Source organism: Dioscorea cayenensis, chromosome 7 (genome assembly GCF_009730915.1).
Source record: "Dioscorea cayenensis subsp. rotundata cultivar TDr96_F1 chromosome 7, TDr96_F1_v2_PseudoChromosome.rev07_lg8_w22 25.fasta, whole genome shotgun sequence".
NCBI lineage: Eukaryota > Viridiplantae > Streptophyta > Magnoliopsida > Dioscoreales > Dioscoreaceae > Dioscorea > Dioscorea cayenensis.
In genome coordinates, this window is record NC_052477.1 from 25,045,071 (window position 1) to 25,063,954 (window position 18,884).

Sequence of the window (18,884 nt, forward strand, 5' to 3'; positions counted from 1 at the left end):
GGATTTCTTCTGGTCTGTGGCTTAACCAAGTGGTGACTGGTAACAATCGGTTTATTCAGTCGATTATTGCTTCTACACTGTGGTTCATTTGGAAAGCTCGTTGTAATAAAATTTTCAACAATGATCAGCTGGATGGTGCTAAGATATCCCGATGGGCAACTGGGCATGTCAGGGAGTTTTCTTATGCATCATATATACATTTGGGGAGGAATTTTCTTTTGAATAATTATACCTTTGCTGACAGCCCAATTCTGATTACTGCTTCTGTTTTCAATGAAGAAAATTCTATAGTTGGGCTTGGCTTCTTTGTTGCTGATTACAAAGCTAACTTGTTGAGATCTGGCTACTGTAGGTGCTCTGCAAACTCTCACATGGAGGCAGCAGCCAAGGCAATCTGTTTTGCTCTTCAGGATGAGATCACCAAGGAACTGAACATCAAGACCATTCTTTCCCCTTGTGCAGATCTAATTGATGCAGTGAAGACTGATTCCTGGACTGAATTATGGAGGCTTCAATTGTAGATAACTATCATGAAAGGATTTATTGCGGAGGTAAACTGTCCTAAGCTGGGGATTATTCCCACAATCTGGAACAGGCCCACAAACTCCTTAGCTACTCATGGCCTCAATCATCATGAAATTTCTCTGTTTCACTCTGGCAGGGAGCTTCCCAAATGGCTGATGAAGTCTTTGACAAGGTCCCCTTGCTTATATCCCGCAAGTGCACGGGCTTGTCGAAGTAATAATCCCGGGTGAGCGGGGTCGAATCCACAGGGAGTAGGGAGTGAAAATACTTAATTTGATTCTTAGCTATGTGGAATATCAATAGTGATAAGTGTGAAATTGATTCAATTCTCAACAATAAAAACAACAAGTGAAAGAGCAAAAGTAAGAAGAGGGTAAGGCAATCGATAAAGAATGGGGTACTCGGATAATGCTTCACCTAAGATGATCGCTTCAAGTGCAAGAACTCTCATTATGCTTCCTAATTAATGCAATGGTGAGTCGTGGAAATCCTTACATACATAGTCCCAAATCTAAGGTCAACTATGCCTAACTCTATACATGTCCCGAGGAGAAATCGAACAATCTCAACACCTCGCACTCGCATAGAGTTGCAATGAGCTCTAGGGATTCCAAGTGATAAATCTCTTCCTAAATATAGACCTACCCCTTTGGTCCGGATGGAAGGTCCCCTAGCCACAATTAAGCCCTAGATACTAAGATCCTCTCAACGCTTCACTCCATTGCACGCGCAACTAGGCCCCCAGCTGGAGGTTCATCCCTTAGACCATTCACTCCATTATGGCCGCAAAGAACTCGAGGAACGGAGGTAGAATCTATCACGCCGGAGGGAAAGGGACGCCCCTGCACTCTCCTCGACTCATCCTCTCAACCCCTCTCCAACCTAGCTTTGTCTAACGCTAGTGGTGTGTCACTCACTCACAAGGTTACCAACAAGAACTCTCAACCCTAGTGTCACTCTAGGGGAAATGTTCATACAATCAAGCATTCAAGGTTGGAATTCACAATAAACATCAATTTATTGAAAGCATAATAAAGAAGTTCAATGAAACGAATACATCCTAGGGTTCGCAATCATCCAAGTACCCACTAGGGGTTTAGCTCTCTATGGAGCTTAATACAATCAAAGAAATCGAATGTAAAAGCAATGAATCCATAAAGAAACACCCTCTATGGTCGTGTCGATAGTCTTGTGGAGAGTCCTCTCACTCGTCAGTCCAAAGATTCCTTCGTCTCGGGTATAGGATACGCCTCGATCGAGGCTCCCTTACCAATCTTCTTCCTAATGGAATCACGATGTCGGAGCCGTAGAACTTCTCCAAAACCTTGGCCAATACCCCTCGAAAACCCCTAGCCAAGTCCTCTCACAAGTTGGGGAAAAGATGGAGAAAAGAATACCAAAAAAATCGGGGCTGAATCGGCTTTTAAATAGGGTTGAATCGGGCAACTCCACTCAGGCGTGGACGATACACGCCCTGACGGAATTTCCACACAGGCGTGGATAATTTCCACACGCCCGTGTGGATTCTCTCGCTTCTCCGATTTCTCACCGGTACGTGAACAGTGTTGCTACAGTAATTGCTACAATGTTGCTTCAGTGCTCTGCTACAGCCTTCGACCTGTTAACTTCCCAATTCCATACTTTCATCGGGGTAACACAAACGGGCACACGTTCACGTCGTGAATCACTTGCTTCTTTAATGATGTACATGTTGGCGGGGCTCTTGTTTTTATATGCATAAGTCAGAATGCTCGAGCGTGACTGCCTTTGTGCCCCTCCAAATAGATGTGCTCACTCAAATGCGAGGAGGTTGGCACACACTCTAGCATCTCACACCTGACCTATGTCTTCGCGTTTGAACCTTAACAAGATCTCCTCCAAAATAGGTGCATTATGATCCACATTGGCCCATTTCCTTCATACTCGGCCTCACAACCCTACCTGCGTAAAAGTTACATAAAACACACATATTAATGTAGAAAACTGAGGAAAGTAATGCTCAACATAAGGAATGAACGCTTCGCATTCATATCGCACAAGCACTTATCAGTCTTTTAGGCTTAATGGTTTTTTGTTGTAATTTGCTCACTGTTTTTTTCAGGTTGGTCTGGTTTTTGTTTGTTTGTCTGTTGGGTTTTGGATTGTATTTGTTTGTTATTTGGGTTTTGCTTTTGTGTAACTTAAACTCTTTTGTACCTTATTTTTCACTATTAATAAAATAGCTCTATGAGCTCTTTCCCTCAAAAAAAAAAAAATGGAGTCTATATTAGAATATTTCAATATTTAGGTGTTATGATGTTAAGTTGTACCCTCAAATTGTGACAAAATGAGACTAATGGGGCCTTTAACAAAAAAAACCATGAACTGCCCTGGTAGGAAAATTTCTGCCAGCTAGTGGTGGAGAAGTTCGTAAAGATGGAGGTGAGGTTATGAAGGGCAAAAGACTCGGCGAGTGTGTCGGTGATGTGCAGGGAGCTCAACGACAGCAAGAAACTACTAAGGGAGGAAGGAACCGAGGCCAGAAGATGACTTATGCTCAAGAAGTGAGTTCTTCTTCTTCTAGTGAGATAAAGGCTGCGGCCAGTCGAAGCTCATTTTGTGCCTCGTCAGAGTTGAAGAAAGGAGCTTTAATGTTGGCAGGATCCAAACGCCCGCAGTCTCTAAAGGAGTCGGCATATGGCTGATGCTTCAGATCTTTGCATAAGATTGCCGATTGCCGACATCAGATTGTTTGCTTGCGTTATGCGTGCATAGGGCACATGGCAGCGAGATGTCCATTGGAATCTCGGTGAAGCCCACATAGGAAGCTGCTTCATGTTCGTTCCAAACGGATGGGTGCTCAGGAGGAGGTTGCTGCGCTACCAGAAGTTGGTAGGGCGGTTTAGAAGGTGACAAAGCTAGGCTGATGCTAGAGAACTAGTGGAAGCCAAGTATTTCCAGGGCATCGATCTCTCTCTCTCTCTTTGTCATCAGAGATAGAGAAGGTGTGTGAGGATTTAGCTAGGGTGGCGGTGCTTTCCATTATGGAAGGTCATGTTACTGAATCCGGTGGCTGTTATCAATCGTGTGTTGGTTGGACCAATCACTTTGTTGAACGAGTGCATCTTCTTGGTGCCATTGGCGAGCAGGGAAGAGGTCAAGGAGGTTCGTAAATTGAGATCTTTTAGGGTAGAGACTAAAGATGGGCCCTACACTCTTAACCTAGCATGATGGTTGGTGGAGATAGGGGTGGATGGTTGTGCCTCCAGGGAGGGGCAATGGACTATTATCTAGAACCTCCTATTGCATGGGTGGTGCTAGGAGATTATCACGGAAGTGCTGTAGCCAGTGGGAGAACTTGTGGTGTTATCTCAAGCGTTGGTTCCTCACAAGAAGTTTATTTCAACCTTGATCCGGCTTCGGAGGGGAGTCGAGCTGTCGATGGAGATGGAGTACAATTTAGGCATGAGGAAATACCAAGTTCTCATCATGACTGATAAAGGTGAATTCTCGAAGTAGCGGTGAGTGTTAGGTCGATATGTTTTGCTGGTTGGGGAGGACGTAGCTGACGACAAGCAACCGACGGTCGATCACTTCACGCATAACATTTCGGCGGAAGAGAAAGGGAAGTTGAAGACGATGACAGGGTTTGAGCCTCATGCGGAAGAGAAGAAAGGAAAGGAGCAAGAGATACAACCTAGCAATGCAGAGAGTGGCCATTTGGTGGTTGAGTGTTGCTCCCTCGATGAAGATGTTGTTAAACTTTCTTCAGACTCTCCAACGGTGGTTGAGCGCTGCTCCCCCTATTGTGGAAAGGTGGTGGGTCATCACCGCTCTCGGGCGCTAGTGCCTCGGACCGGTGGTCTCTCTGGGGGTTTGAGAAGAACCGGAGGGCATAGGAAGGCTTAGTCTCCTGAGCGTTGCCGATCAAGCAGCTTGGATGCCTTGACGTCGCATGGCCCGAGAGGGCGCCGTGTCAAAATGTGGAAGGTAAGCATTCCGGGTTCACGTTTGTTTATAGGTGGCACATTAGGAGCATTCGAGGAAAAGAGATTAGAGGTTGTTGTGAGGTCGGTGTCTGTCGCCCAGGTGGAGGATGGTGAGTCATTAGATATGTTGGATTTAAAGAAGAATGCAGTCCCTATGTAATGAAGGAGTATCCTTTGGTTTCGGATGTTGAGCTGGGTAATGCTATAGGCCTTGGGTTGTGGGCTTCTCTTAAAATAATACCCAGTATGATCTTGTGCTTTTCTATAAAATAGGCCAAAATTTAGGTTTAATACTCAGCTGGTTTTTGGGCTAGATGTTGGGCTAAGGGGGGAGAAGGATGTTGGCTGGGTTTTCTCCAAGTGGGCCTAGAAGTGATAATATGGAGCTATCTAATGATATTTTCCATAATATAGAAACAATTCCTCCTATGAAGCCTCCAGATGGATTTAAGTGGCATTTCATGGCCGGTACATGGGCCATGATTCCAGATATCATACTACACCGGTTGGTGTATATAGCCCTTCAGGAAGAGGGAAGGAGATAGAATATTTTGAGGGTCAATCATTGGTCACAGCTTCGCATGACTTTGATGTTGTTTGGGATGATTCCATTTCCGAGGGGGGGGGGGTCTACAGATAATGTGTAGGGTACTAGGAAGAGTGAAAGACATAAGAAACCATCCTCTAGGTTCAATGAGGAGGCGGGTTATCTAGTTGAACCTCCGAGATTAGTAAATAAGAAAGGGACATGCAGGAATAACTTGAAAGGTATGCAGGTAAAGGGTTTAGGTTAGTTAATGAATTTTGATATGTGAAAGATGGGTATGGGTTTGGGTTGGAAATTGGCCCAACTTGTCTAGATTAGGTTGATAGGCTATATTGAGATATTTTTAATTGATCGGTCAATTTGGGTGTAGGCAGGAATTAAACGGATGCCTAGGCAGTCATATGCAGAACGTTTAGGTGCCTGGCTCTTACAATTTGTTCATCTTAACTCTTGAATCTCAATGAAAACAAAATTGATCTCTAAATTATACCAACTTGTTCAATTTGGTTAATATAAGTAAATCAGCATTTGAAACTTTGACTCTATGCTAAGTAGTTTCTAATGGTTTGAAATGCCAACTGTATGGGCAAAGTACAAAAAGGGTGGTTTGTTAATAATTTCTGAAAGAAGGCTTTTAAAAAAAAAATTTGGACAAGATGTAAAATGTATTATTTCTCATAATTCTTATTTTTAACATTTTTTTTTCTTGTGACAATTGTTGACTTATAAGATGAGGGGGATTTGAACCCTTAACCTCTTATTTGGAAGGAAAATTAATTATCACTCTTTTATTATGGTGTGGAGCAATTTTTTATGTTTTCCCTTAAATTGTAATAAATTGTAATATATAATGTTCTATTTATTTATTTATTGTTGTGCTTGCCTAAGTATATCATGGGATATTAGATATAATTAGTTTTAATAAAATTTATTTTTAATTAAAAAAGTATTCTCCTACTTATACATAGATTATCTAACAATAAGACTTATGAAATAAAAATTATATTAAAAATTAAGGAAAAAAATATTGAAATGAACTGTAATAAAATTTAAAACATAAAAAAATTGCTTTTAAGAAATGGTATGTTGAAATAGAAGATAGGGTTATAAGATTTAGATATATATATATATATATTAAAAATGAGTAGTAAATAATTTTACTATTTTGTAACAAACACCATAAAGTTGGGTTTTAAGTTGTTTTGGTTTGAAGTTACGAACTCCAATTTCCTTCTTACCAAAAATCTTAGATTTTTTTTTTTTTTTTTTAAAAAAGAACCTCAAGGGCTAATAAATTAAAACCAAAGAGAAAACAGAGCAATGAGAAGGTTCACAAAAACAGATACAGACACAGCAAAATAACAAGACATTCGATTAGAAGAGGAACCCGTCATCCGTAAAAGGCCTTCATGATCCAAATGAGGAAGGTCGCGTCGAAAAAGAAAAAGGTTTAATGTGGAGAAGTTGAGACCGAATGAAGCTAAGTGGACCGCAGGCGACATCCAAAGCCGAGGAATGCAGTGAAATCGTGGGGAGCCGTGGACGTTCAGAAGGAATCGAATGGCTTCAATCTGCGAGCGAAATCGCCAAGTGGTGACTGGCTCGGGAGTGAAGATAGTAGAGGCGATTGTGGAAGACTGAACAAATATATGCTTGACGTGAAACCCATGATCGAGAGCTGATTGAAGAGCTGCAGAGATGGCGGAGAGATTCTCCAGAGATGACTCAATCACCGGGGAAGAGAAACAACCTGCAAATTTAACAACATAGTTAGTATTGGTGATAAAGAAACCAAAGTGGAACATACCTCGAGGCTTGTCAACACAAGAGTAAGTGAACAAAATGAAGTTATCGGACTTGGGAATATTGTTCGAATGAGCATTTGCCCCGAACGGACTTTCCCCCGCAAAAGCATGTACTCCCCGCACGTGAGCAATCGCTCTACAAACAACAAAGTGGGGACATTAAAATGAGCGTCATGGAAAATAACATCACAACGGGATTTCCAAATCATCCATGCGGTTGCAGAGATAACAGAAATAATGTGTGTAGAGAAACCACCCTCGAGAACTCAGAGACCAGATCCAAAGCCAAGCGGGAAGTGGATGAAAGTGTTAAGTTTCAAACTGAGGAATGCCCGCACCGCTTGACTTTTGGGACAATAACAAAATAAGTGATCAATAGTTTCAGAGGAGAGGCCGCACAGCCGGCAAGGGATATCAGGGCCAAGATTCAAGTAAAATAGAAAGTTAGAAGTAGACAATCGGCCATGAAGGAGTGTCCAGATAAAATATTTTGTTCTGGGGGCAAGATAAAGCTTCCAGATTAATCTCCAGCCGTGCCAAGGATCCGCCTGAGGCACTCTGTGATTAAGATATGCATAAACAGAGGAAGAAATTTTATGCTGCTTAGATGGGGGAGACCAAGCCCAATGATTGAGGGAAACGAGATCAAAAGTGACAAAGCTCAGACTTTGCAAATTTAAATTAGGGCCAAAAACATGATGCAACGCGGACACACACCAACGTTCACCAACAATAACATCATGAATAGTAATATTGGAGTCGATCAAGCTCATGTTAAAAAAAGTCGGTTTGACGGCGATCGGGGTGTCAAAAATCCAAGGGTCCCAGAAAAAGGAGGTGAGAGAGGGATTAACCGAATTTATGCGACAGCAGGATTTGATATGAACAGCAGCGTTAAAAAAAGACTTCGAAAAAACCACGAGCACCTAGCAGGAGCGGAGTGCCTCCAAAAATTCACATTACCATATTTGAACTTAGCAATGCTAACCCAAATCTTTTCCTCCATATTTAAATAGCCGAAAACGTGTTTGGCCAAAAGAGAGAATTTGACAAGAGAAAGGTTGCAGATCCCTTAAGCCCCCTCGAAAGCTTACTCTTTCACAAATGATATTCCAATTCACATTATGGATGCCCTGCTCCATTGCAATTCCCTCGCCCAATAGAACTTCCTAACAGCTTTTAGTAATCATAGAGATGACCCCCTCGTGAATAGAATACACGTAAAAGAAGGTAGATAGGAATGGAAAGCAGAGAGGAGTTAATTAAGGTGGCTTTCGCAGCGAAGGAAAGGTTAAAGTTGCTCCAAACTGATCGCAAAAGATGACGGATTTTGTCAACCATAGGAATAAAAGTGGAAGCGGCAAGACGTTTGGGTGAAATGAGAATACCAAGATATTTAAAAGGGAAAGAAGCCTGAGAGAGGTTTAAGATAGAACAAATGCGAGAAGACACATGTTTATTACACCAGGAAGGAAAAAAGATTTGAGACTTGGAAAGATTAGCCCGTTGTCCGGAAAAAGAGCCATAAATGTTAAGACACAAATTGATACTCCTAGCGACACGCCCTAGAGGCGTGGGTAACCACAATTAGATCGCCTACGCATATAAGATGGTTAAAATTGGGATGAAGATTTTTGGCTAAAACCGGGAATAGAACCATTAGAGAGACCGGAATTGAACAAAGAGGTAAGAACTTGAGAAACCATAATAAATAAATAAGAGGAAATAGGGTCTCCTTGACGTAACTCCTCCGGGACGAGAAGAACCAAGGGGAAGAGCGACCATTGATTAAAATAGAGAAAGAACAAGAATGTAAACAAGTAGAAATCCAGGAAATCCAAAGCGCTGGGAAGTTCATACGGGCAAGAACAGCAAGAATTGCACTCCAATTAACGGTGTCGTACGCTTTTTCAATATCAAGCTTGATAATCATCCTAGGGGGGTTTTTAGAGTCTGTTTCTAAAGAATGAACTATCTCTTGCACAACAATGATATTATCAAATGAGCACCGACCAGAAACGAAACCAGCTTGCTCTCGGCCAATCAAATTAGGGAGAACGAGCTTCAATCGATCAGCCAAGAGCTTAGAGATAATCTTAAAGTTCACGTTACAGAGAGAGATAGGACGAAAATCCGAAACTGATTTGGGTCTGTCCTTCTTGGGAATAAGAGTAATAAATGTTTTACCCCACGAAGAAGGAAGGACCGCATTATCGAAGAAAAAACGAATAGCCGAGAACAAATGATCACCGATAACAGGCCAAAAGTTTTTTTAAAACTCCACGTTAAAACCGTCGGGGCCAGGAGACTTACCAGTAGGAAGATCCAAAATAGTTTGAAAGACTTCCTCCTTAGTAACCTTCCGAGTGAGGGAAGCAGCTTCAAGATCGGAAATACAAGGGAAAGGACTAGGAAAGTTACTGAAAAAATTGCTTGAGTCGGTAGACGTGGTACACCAGAGGTTTTGGTAGAAATCAAGGAAGGCGTTCATAATGCTGGACTGGTCCTCACAGCGATTACCGAAAGCATCCTCGACCTGAGAAATAGAATTATTATGAGCACGGATTCTAGTCATAGCGTGGAAATAGCCAGATTCTTGTCACCATCCTCGAGACATCGACAAATGGGCACGCGAGCCCAAATGTTACAATTCGACACTGCAAGACCAATAGGTTAGAATAAGATTCCATGAGGAGATTTTGAGAGACGAGATTAAAATCGGAGTGTTCAAGGGTACTAATATCGCCTTCCCAAGTTTGACAAATCAGCCTCTATCTTATTTAGCCCGCTTCTCCGCCACCTGCAGAGATAATGACGAGCACAGGAGAGCAGGTGAGCAAAGGCATGCATGGGGTTGCCGTGAGTAGGCTTACTCCAGGCCTCCCGAATAGCGTCGTGGCATCCTAAAAAATCGAACCAGACATTATTGAACCGGAAAATGTTATTAAAGGAAGAATGAGAAAGAGAAGAGTTAATAAAAAGAGGAGAATGGTCCGAGGAGACACGGGAATGTGCTTTTAGCGAGTTGATCCCTCAAGAAATCAGCCCAAGCGAGATTGATGAGACCTCTATCTAGCCTCGGCCCCAACGGCGAGCGAGCCCCAGCTTGGTTGTTACACTGTAAAGAGAGGGCTGAGAAATTAAGGTCGAGCAGATTATTACCTCCACGAAATCACCAAAAGACCGGGACTTTCTTTGATAATGGAAGAAGGAACCCCCCAAATGCTCATCTCTGTGGAGAATGGAGTTAAAGTCGCCCACGACGAGCCAGGGGACCTGCAGAGTAGAAAGTTTAGAGAGCTCTTGCCACAAGAAACATTGGCTTCTGAAGCGGGAGGAGTTATAGATAACAGAAATAATAAAGGAGTTTAAGTTATTATGAGAAACGATGATATGGAGAGCCCGCCGGGAAGCAGCGATGGGAGTGACAACACCAATGGATTTAGACCACATCACAATGATGCCGCCAGAAAAACCATCAGAGAGGATCGCGGCCCAATCCCAACTTCGGGGGACTTTCCTGCAAAAACGCTCAACTCGCGCAGAGTTCGCTCTGGTTTCGACAAGACAAACAATATCAGGCTTATGCATTTTAATAAGGCGAAAGACCCGAGTGGAGGTATCTCCGGCAGAGACCCCCCTGCAGTTCCAGCAGATAATTTTAACTGAAGTCATAAAAACCATAGAAGAAGGTAGAAATAGAAGCACTTCCAGAAAAAAGGATACACTAAAGATGCCTAGGGACATGGCTCTCCAGGTCCCAGCTTCCCCTTTTTTGGAGAGGTGCTAAGAATGCTAGATCCTTTCCGAACACGAGCGTCGCGACGGGCCTCAGACTGGTACTGATAAAGGGTCATGTCATCGTCGGGGCATTCGTCCGAAGGGGCTTCCTCAGACATATCTTCATCATCGTCTTCACCCGAAGAGACGTCGTCTTGACTACCATCTTCGTCCATTTCCTCCTCGTCGAGAGCGATAGAGACTTTGTCAACAAGAGAGGAATGTGGAGTGTTGTCTGGACGAGATGTGGCGTCTAAAGATGGTTTTAGAGAAGACCGAAACACAGGGGGTGGAGAGTCAGAACGGCGAGATCCTCCACCTCTCGCTTTGCATGGGGATATGGGATTTTAGTAGCCCAATCTTGCATGAATATTGCTATGAATGGCAAAGCCTTTTTCTTCAATTCATATTATAACTTCCTACTGAATTATATGGAATTATAGCATCGATTCTTATATGGTATTGCAGTTTTCTACTATATTTACTATAGCATTAGATTTATGTTGTTTACTTTGATATTGGTATTTGTTTTGTTTGAGCATTGAGAATGGTGCTTGTTGGGAGGAGAAGTGTCGGTAGTGAGAGGAGAATAAGAATTAGATAGGAGATAATTTCAAACCTAGCTGGACCACACTCCTCACAGATTCTTGAGGCTCCAACTTGGTGGATCCCAGTTGTGCTGGTTCGAGCTACTTAGAAATCGGACCCCGAAACCATCTTTTCTCTTAGCAGCCTTTGCTCTCCCTCTTTCTCTTTTTCCCTTTTTTTCATATAGATCGTAAATTCATTTAAAAGCGGGTCCATATGGTATAATTTTTTATATTTATTAATGCCTTCCAAAATTCCAAAAAAAAATTTAAAATTCTAAAAACCAAATGGGATTATGTTAGAAATTATTATTTTTCTTAAATGTCACGTAGTGGATTTTTAAATGAATTGATAATTTTACCACATCCAAATAAAGAATAGTTAATGATTTTTTTTAATAGAGAAACCACATATTTTTAAATTTTAAAAAAAAAAACTTTCTCCCTATTTTGTAAATATATAAAACTCCAAAGTTTTTTGAAATTTATCAGAAAAAAAAAAAAGGTATGACATCGGTTTAGGGTTGCAGCTTGTGGACCTTATCACAATAAATAAATAAGTAAATAAACAAATAAATAAATAAAGTAAACGGTTATTTTTTTAAAAGAATTCACAAGTGTCTTAAAATAAATAAATAAAATCTCAGTGGGATGATTTGTGTGAGCCCACCACATCTGCTTTGAAGATAGCTACTTGGAATAATTTTAGTAGTGTTTTTTGTCAAAGGTCCGCACGTTCAGTGGAAGGCAAGGCTTGTAGCCACATACTGCTGCTTCCAAGTCAGTTAATGATCAATGCCTTCCGAGAAATATCACAAAGAACAGAACAAGAAAAAGGAAGGCAGCACTACTTTGTCACCACAGTTGACACAAATCTCAGTTGAGACTCTAATCACCTCTCACCAAAAAAAATGGCCGCAGTTTTTGCCAATGCTCTGGAGACGATCGCCGAGTTATCGACGTCTCATGCCCTCCAATATTTAGGACCCATTTGGGTTGGAGTTCATGAGCAGCTCCAAAAGCTCCACAGGTCCTTAGTGTTTATCCAACCACTTGTTGAAGATGCAGAGGAAAGGCAGTTGACGGACCAGGCTGTCAGGTATTGGCTTTTGCTGCTCAAAGATGCGGTCTATGATGCTGAAGACATCCTTGACGAGGCCAAGACGCATGAACTACTCATCCAGCGCAAGGCAGAGCTTTCTGGTCGCCTAAAAAGCAAGGTGCATGAATTCTTTTCTCTTGATCATAACCCACTCTTGTTTAAACTTCAGTTGGGGAAGAAGCTCACAAACGTCAATGAGAGAATAAATGAGCTCATTGAGGAGATGCACAAGTTCAACCTCAGGGCTGTTGAAAACAACATCAAACCTTGGAGGAGCAGGCCTCAAACCTACTCGTATGCTCATGAATCGCGAGTTATTGTTGGAAGAGATAAAGATAAAGAGAAGTTAGTGCAGATGTTGACTAGAGATTTTTTTGATGAGAAAGTGGCTGTGGTTACTATAGTCGGCATGGGTGGTCTGGGTAAGACGACACTTGCTCAGTTGGTATATGCAGATGAAAGGGTCAAGAATCAATTTGAACCATGCATATGGGTTTGTGTTTCTGATGATTTTGATGTGCCGAAGCTTGCTGGAAAGATCATACATAGAGTTTCTGGGGAAATTTGTGATCATACAGACATGGAGGCTCTGCAACAGAAGCTACGAAAAGAATTGGGGCAGAAGAGATATTTGCTGGTATTAGATGATGTATGGAATGAAGATTTCCAAAAGTGGGATGCTCTTAGAAACATGTTGCTCGATGGAGAAAAAGGAAGCAGAATTCTTGTAACCACACGCAATGAAAAATGCTCTCGATTGATGGGTGCACAAAATCCTTATATTCTAAGCGTTTTATCAGAAGAAAGCTCTTGGGATTTATTTGAACAGAAAGCATTCGCTGTAAGTGCACCGAAACCACCAACAATGGTGGAGATTGGTAAGAAGATTGTTAAGAAATGTCATGGATTACCACTTGCTATAGAAGTGTTGGCGTGTGTTATGCGTTGTAAGGGCAGAGAAGATGAATGGCAGGCTGTGTTGGAAAATGCAACATGGAAGTTACAACATACAAAAAATGAAATCTTACCAGGGCTGTGGCTCAGCTATGTTGATTTGCCTACTTATTTAAAGAAGTGTTTTGCCTTTTGTGGCATGATCCCAAAAGATCACGATATTGAGGAATTGAAGCTGATTCAGTTTTGGATCGCTCATGGGTTTATTTCATCTGAAAATGGAATTGATATGGAAGTTGAAGGGCAAGAGATTTTCACTGAGTTGATAAGGAGATCCCTTTTGCAATATGATTGTCGTCTTCATGCAAGTGAAAATAGAAGAGTTTGTAAGATGCATGATCTCATCCATGATCTGGCACACTTTGTTCTGCAGAATGAATGCTCTGCATTGTTGAAAAGCAGTGCAGCTACCAAAATACCAATAAAGCCACGTCATTTGAATTTACACGTTGGTGAAAATAACCAAGGTGATCATTCCATCATCCATAACCAAGTTGATTGCTCCATCATCCATACTGTGCTATATTGTCGAAGAGACTATTATGTCTTGTCAAAGCTGAAGTTTGTGAGAGTGCTTGACTTGAGTCAGGCACATATTGATGAGCTACCTGCATCAATAGAACATTTGCACCATCTACGATACCTTGATATTTCTTTTACTGATATAAGGAGACTACCAGAATCCATTTGTATGTTGGTTAATCTGCAGACATTGAAACTCTATTGTTGTTATAAGCTTTCCGAGCTTCCCAAGAGCATAACATACATGAACAGCCTTAGACACCTTCTTTTTGACAATGATCGACAGTTTGAGGCATTCCCTGCTGGTTTGAGTCAATTACAAAACTTGAAAACACTACCGGGATATACTGTAGGAGATGATGCAGGGAACAACATAGGACAATTAAAGTCCTTAAATCTCTTTGGTGAACTTGCTTTGTATAATCTCCAGAAGGTGAAGAATGCTGATGATGCTAGAAAAGCTAATTTGGGTAACAAACAAAACATTCACACATTAAAATTATGTTGGGGAAAATTAAGTTGGGGACCTAATGATGAATGTTGTTCAATGGAAAATGCTGAGGAGGTGTTGCAAGCCTTGAAACCTCACAATGGAGTAAACAAACTCATAGTTAGCTATTATTCAGGCAAACAATTTCCAATGTGGATGAGAGAAATGCAACAATTCCAATATCTACATCGCATCGAACTATTCAAATGTAAAGCATGTGAGCAACTTCCTCCACTTGAGATATTACCTTGTCTTGAGGATCTGAGTATTAGTGAAATGGTTGGCATCAAACACATTGTTAGCAACAGAGGAGGCAACACACAGCAAACATTCCCTGCATTGAAGTTTCTAGAGTTAAAAAATATGGAAAACCTAGAGGGGTGGTGTGTGCAGGAGGGTAGAGAAGCAAATTTGTCCTTGTTTCCATACCTCATTTGGATGAGTATTAAAGGATGCCACAAGTTGACAACCATGCCACCAGAGATTTTTACCTCGTCTTGAGGATCTCAAAATGTATGAAATGGATGGCATCAAGCACATTGTTAATCAACAGAAGAGGCCACGCACCCCAATCATTTCCTGCTTTGAAGAAGCTATGGTTAGAAAAAAATTAACGAACCTAGAGGCGTGGTGTATGGATGAGGGTATAGAAGCAAATCCGTACTTGTTTCCATGCCTCATTTGGATGAATATTAAAGGATGCCCCATGTTGACGACAACCATGCCCCCCATTCCAACCTCCAAGAGTTACATATGGAGAATTCATTCTGTGAGACACAAATCTCTAGCATGTCCAAGGAAAGAAGGTTTTTCAAGCATTTGGAATCTCTTCATAGTTTGAAGATATATTCTTGTGCTGAGGAGTTGGTTTTTGTTGCTGCAAGATGAAGAGGAAACAAGAGCCATGAAGTCATCACTTCAGCATTTATCTATTGCACTGCAAACAGCTATCCTTGGCATTGGTTTTGCAGAACCTTAAATCTCTAAGAGACCTGCGTGTGAATTCGATTGAAAATCTAGTGTCCGGGCCAGACGAGATGCAAGGTTACGATTCCCTCAATCATCTGATGATTATTTCTTGTAAAAATTATACTGGTGCATCATCACAAGGCGACTGTGGTCCACCGTTTCTAAAGCATCTTGATGTTTTTGACTGTGATGCCCTGAGAGTCATTGCCCATGTGCCCCAAATCACTCCAAAATGTTGGTTATTCACAGTTGTCCAGGCATGGAGTCTTTGGGGCCAGAAATGGGACACTCTACTTCACTATGCAATTTACAAGTATCTAATTGTCCCAAGCTGGTGTCTCTACCTGATGGGATGCAAGCCCTCACTTCCTTTAAGTCTCTACGTATTATAGGTTGTCCGGCGCTGAAGTCATTCCCAGAAGGCCTGCAACAACTTCTTCCTACTCTAAAAGCACTAATAATCAAAGGGATGCCCTGGAGCTAGAGAGGTTATGCAAGCCTGGAGGAGACTATTACAACCTTCTCTCTTCCATCTCATATAAACAAATAGGGAGGACAGCCAGAAGAGGCAATTCGATATCCTCATGTGATTATTACTGATGGCAAACAAGCTTTGAAGTGCGTCACCACAAAACACTTCCTTCTATCTGTTGTTTTGATTTGTGCAATTGCCTCTTTCATAAATTTTCTTTTCAACGAATTTGATAGTCAGGTACCACTTTCTCCCTTTTTCATTTTTCATTTTTGCTTTTATTCTAGCTTTTTAGTTTGTTGAAAATATTGTCCAAAAAGAAGTTTACTGAAAATATATTTTATCCTTAAATATGATGAAAAGAAAACAATTTTATCTACTTTGGCAACTCATTTCAACCTAAAATGGGAAGATTATGTTTGACATTTTTTGTCAATAGAATCATCATTTTAATTAAAATCTACGAAGGTAGCTTTACAATTGAGTTGGTGCCCCTCTCTAATATAATTGAATTGAGATAATGGAGAAAAATAAAACAGAGATATTCTTCTATATTTTGTTGCCCCATGCCGTGAGTGAATACTTTATCTATTGTGCTATCCCAATGTTGATGCTAACCACTATCTAGCTTTATTTTTTTTTTCCATGTGTTTTTGTTAAATAAACCACATTCATTAACTCTTCCCATGCCTTATATATAATGATTTTTTTCTTTTTCTCAAGAATGAGCAAGATATTTGGTTTGTCCCACCAACATGAAGACAAAAAAACTCAGGGAGTCTAACTAAGAAAGACATGGGAACAAATCATTTCCAACTATCAGTTCAATTGGTAAGTTTAATTTTGGTGTCCAGTCTGTGAATATGTTTTACTTCCACAAAATAAATTAATAGTCCAATGATAGCGTCCAAAATCTCAATTGGAAAAGGCAAGATGTTCGAAATTAATAGCACATAAAAATCTAATTTTGTTAAGTAAACTTTTTTTAATTATTTATACCCACTTGATGCAGTGTAGATTCATCTTTGTAAATGTACATAAACTTCTGTGGATGTACACAGATGTGGTTCCGGCTCATAGCACTTCTCTCAGTTGATCTGACTGTTCAAGCATTCTGTTCCTTTTGTCAGTCTGTGTTGAAAACCAATCTAAGGAATGAGTTCAATTCACTTCCCTGCTCCTCCATTCTCACAGGCTGAACTCCTACATTGGCTACAGCTTCAATGAAGAAAGACCATTCTGGGAAGAAGAGATGAGATTGGAGAAAAGTTTGAAGAGAAGAGAAGCCTCGTTCCTTTCATTCAATTGTGTAAAAGATCAAAGAGATGCAGATCCATTTGTAAACTATTTATGCAAACATTGATCAATGTTAGAATAGCAGAGTAACTAACTACTGACGTGGCATAAGTGATCAGTAACTGATTTTCAGCTCATTGTCCTATTATTCTGATGAGGATTGCTGACATGGCGTAACTGAATAACAAAATCAGCTGACATGGAAATGAAGCTGAATAACAACTAGTAAAGCCTGAATCTTCACGAAATGCATCTCTTCTTACCTTCCATTGAATAAGCTTCTTCGAGATCTTCTTCTCCTCTCCTTTAATTTGATAAAACTTAATTTTAATGTCACACCAATCTCTGCAATTGTGATGAATGCCACACCCAGTCAATGATGCTGTCTTGGCTGGCAAATGGACAACTAATAAAGAACAAATACATGTACATATACATAAACTTATACCATATATATTTTTTGAAAAAGTGGATAAACCACATTGCATTACAAAAAGACAAGACACAGGTCCCACTGGGAAGGGGCTACCACAGGAAAGCAAATACAACCACCAGGAGTTGGAGAGCAAAACAAAGGACAAAAAAATAGAAGAAGGGCTCTAAAGGAAAAAGGGAGATCCTTTTAGGGACCCCAATCACCACAAAAACACGACTACTCTCCTGTGGGGGCGACACGTTGACTGGATAACCCGCTCCCTCGTAGGTAGTAGATAGTGAACTCTGCACTCTCTTGATCTTTGACATTGGTTTCTTCTAATTTAGCTTTTTGGCCTCGGGATCGCGATAACCACAAAAGCACCAAATGATCAATCTTTTTAATAATAGTGGCACATGAAAGGTAAGTTAAAGTGAAAAATGAGTGCGCCCTGCTCAAGCCAAATGCACCAAGAGATAGCCTTAACTAGTAAGTCCCAAAAGGATGGCAAAGATTTCGCAACACTCCATCGCTAGTTGCCCCAAAGGTCCTTGAGACTCCCTTGGGGAAACCCGATAGTCTACTAAAAGTAGCCCCTAGATAGCAAAAAGCCACTAGGCAATGAAGAAGGAGGTGATCATTAGTCTCAATTGCCGAAAAACACATCACACAAGTAGATGCAGGAAGGAAATTACATCTATGCAAAGATAAGTTATCTTAAGTTAGGATCTTGTTGTCCTAAGCCACCCAATTGAAAAAGGTTAATCTTTTTGGGGCAACTTTCTTTCGTGGATGATAGGCGTTTTTGACATCGAATGCTCCCATCGCTCGTAAAATTTGTAGAAGGTTTTCGACTCAAGAATTTTTCCACTCGATGTTAGCTTCCATCTTTTTTCTTTGTTCTTAGATGAAGACTGAGCATTGGTCAGAATGGGCAGGAAACTCACAGTTGAAAAAGTCTCCAAGGGGGTCATTGATAATCTGTATACCATATCCCTAATCGAAACTTCCTTGTTGTGTGCTAATTGGAAAAGAAGCGGCCAGTTGTCAGCTAGAGCACATCCCTCCATCCAATTGTCCAACCAGAAAAGTGTTGTAGATCCATTATGGTGATGGAGCATAGATTTTTCCTAAAAGCTGGGAGGATGTGAAAAATGGCATTCCAGAAGAACCTGCATTGATTAGGGACCCTTTAAAATAATTTTTCGCGAATGATATCTTCACCAAGACCACCGAGAACCAGAAATGATCTTGCACCACCATTTCCCCAGAAGAGAACTATTGAAAACTTGCAAGTTTAGAATTCCCCAACCTCCTTGATCTCTCGCCCGACACAATCTTGTCCAGCTGACCAACCTAACTTTGCAATGATGGGTATCCAAACCCGACCAAAGAAAGTCTCTTATGATATTATTTATCTTTTTGATAACCCAAGATGGTAACTTGAAGATT

At 41.0% G+C, this 18,884-nt stretch overlaps 1 protein-coding gene and 1 long non-coding RNA gene across 3 annotated transcripts; both read left to right on the forward strand.

The window, feature by feature from the left end:
• The first annotated feature begins 11,961 nt into the window (after nt 1-11,961).
• On the forward strand, nt 11,962-14,781 carry LOC120265222 (putative disease resistance protein RGA3). The gene has a single exon (XM_039273104.1). The coding sequence runs from the start codon at nt 12,124-12,126 to the stop codon at nt 14,779-14,781; it is 2,658 nt and encodes an 885-aa protein (XP_039129038.1). The 5' UTR covers nt 11,962-12,123.
• Nucleotides 14,782-15,811: 1,030 nt separating this feature from the next.
• LOC120265665 lies at nt 15,812-17,137 on the forward strand. Of its 2 annotated transcripts, none has more exons than XR_005537710.1 (3): nt 15,812-15,961; nt 16,445-16,552; nt 16,783-17,137. It is a non-coding gene; the product is annotated as an uncharacterized LOC120265665 (long non-coding RNA). The 2 variants fall into 2 exon arrangements; XR_005537711.1 differs by having other exon boundaries at nt 15,822-15,867.
• The last annotated feature ends 1,747 nt before the right edge of the window (nt 17,138-18,884 follow it).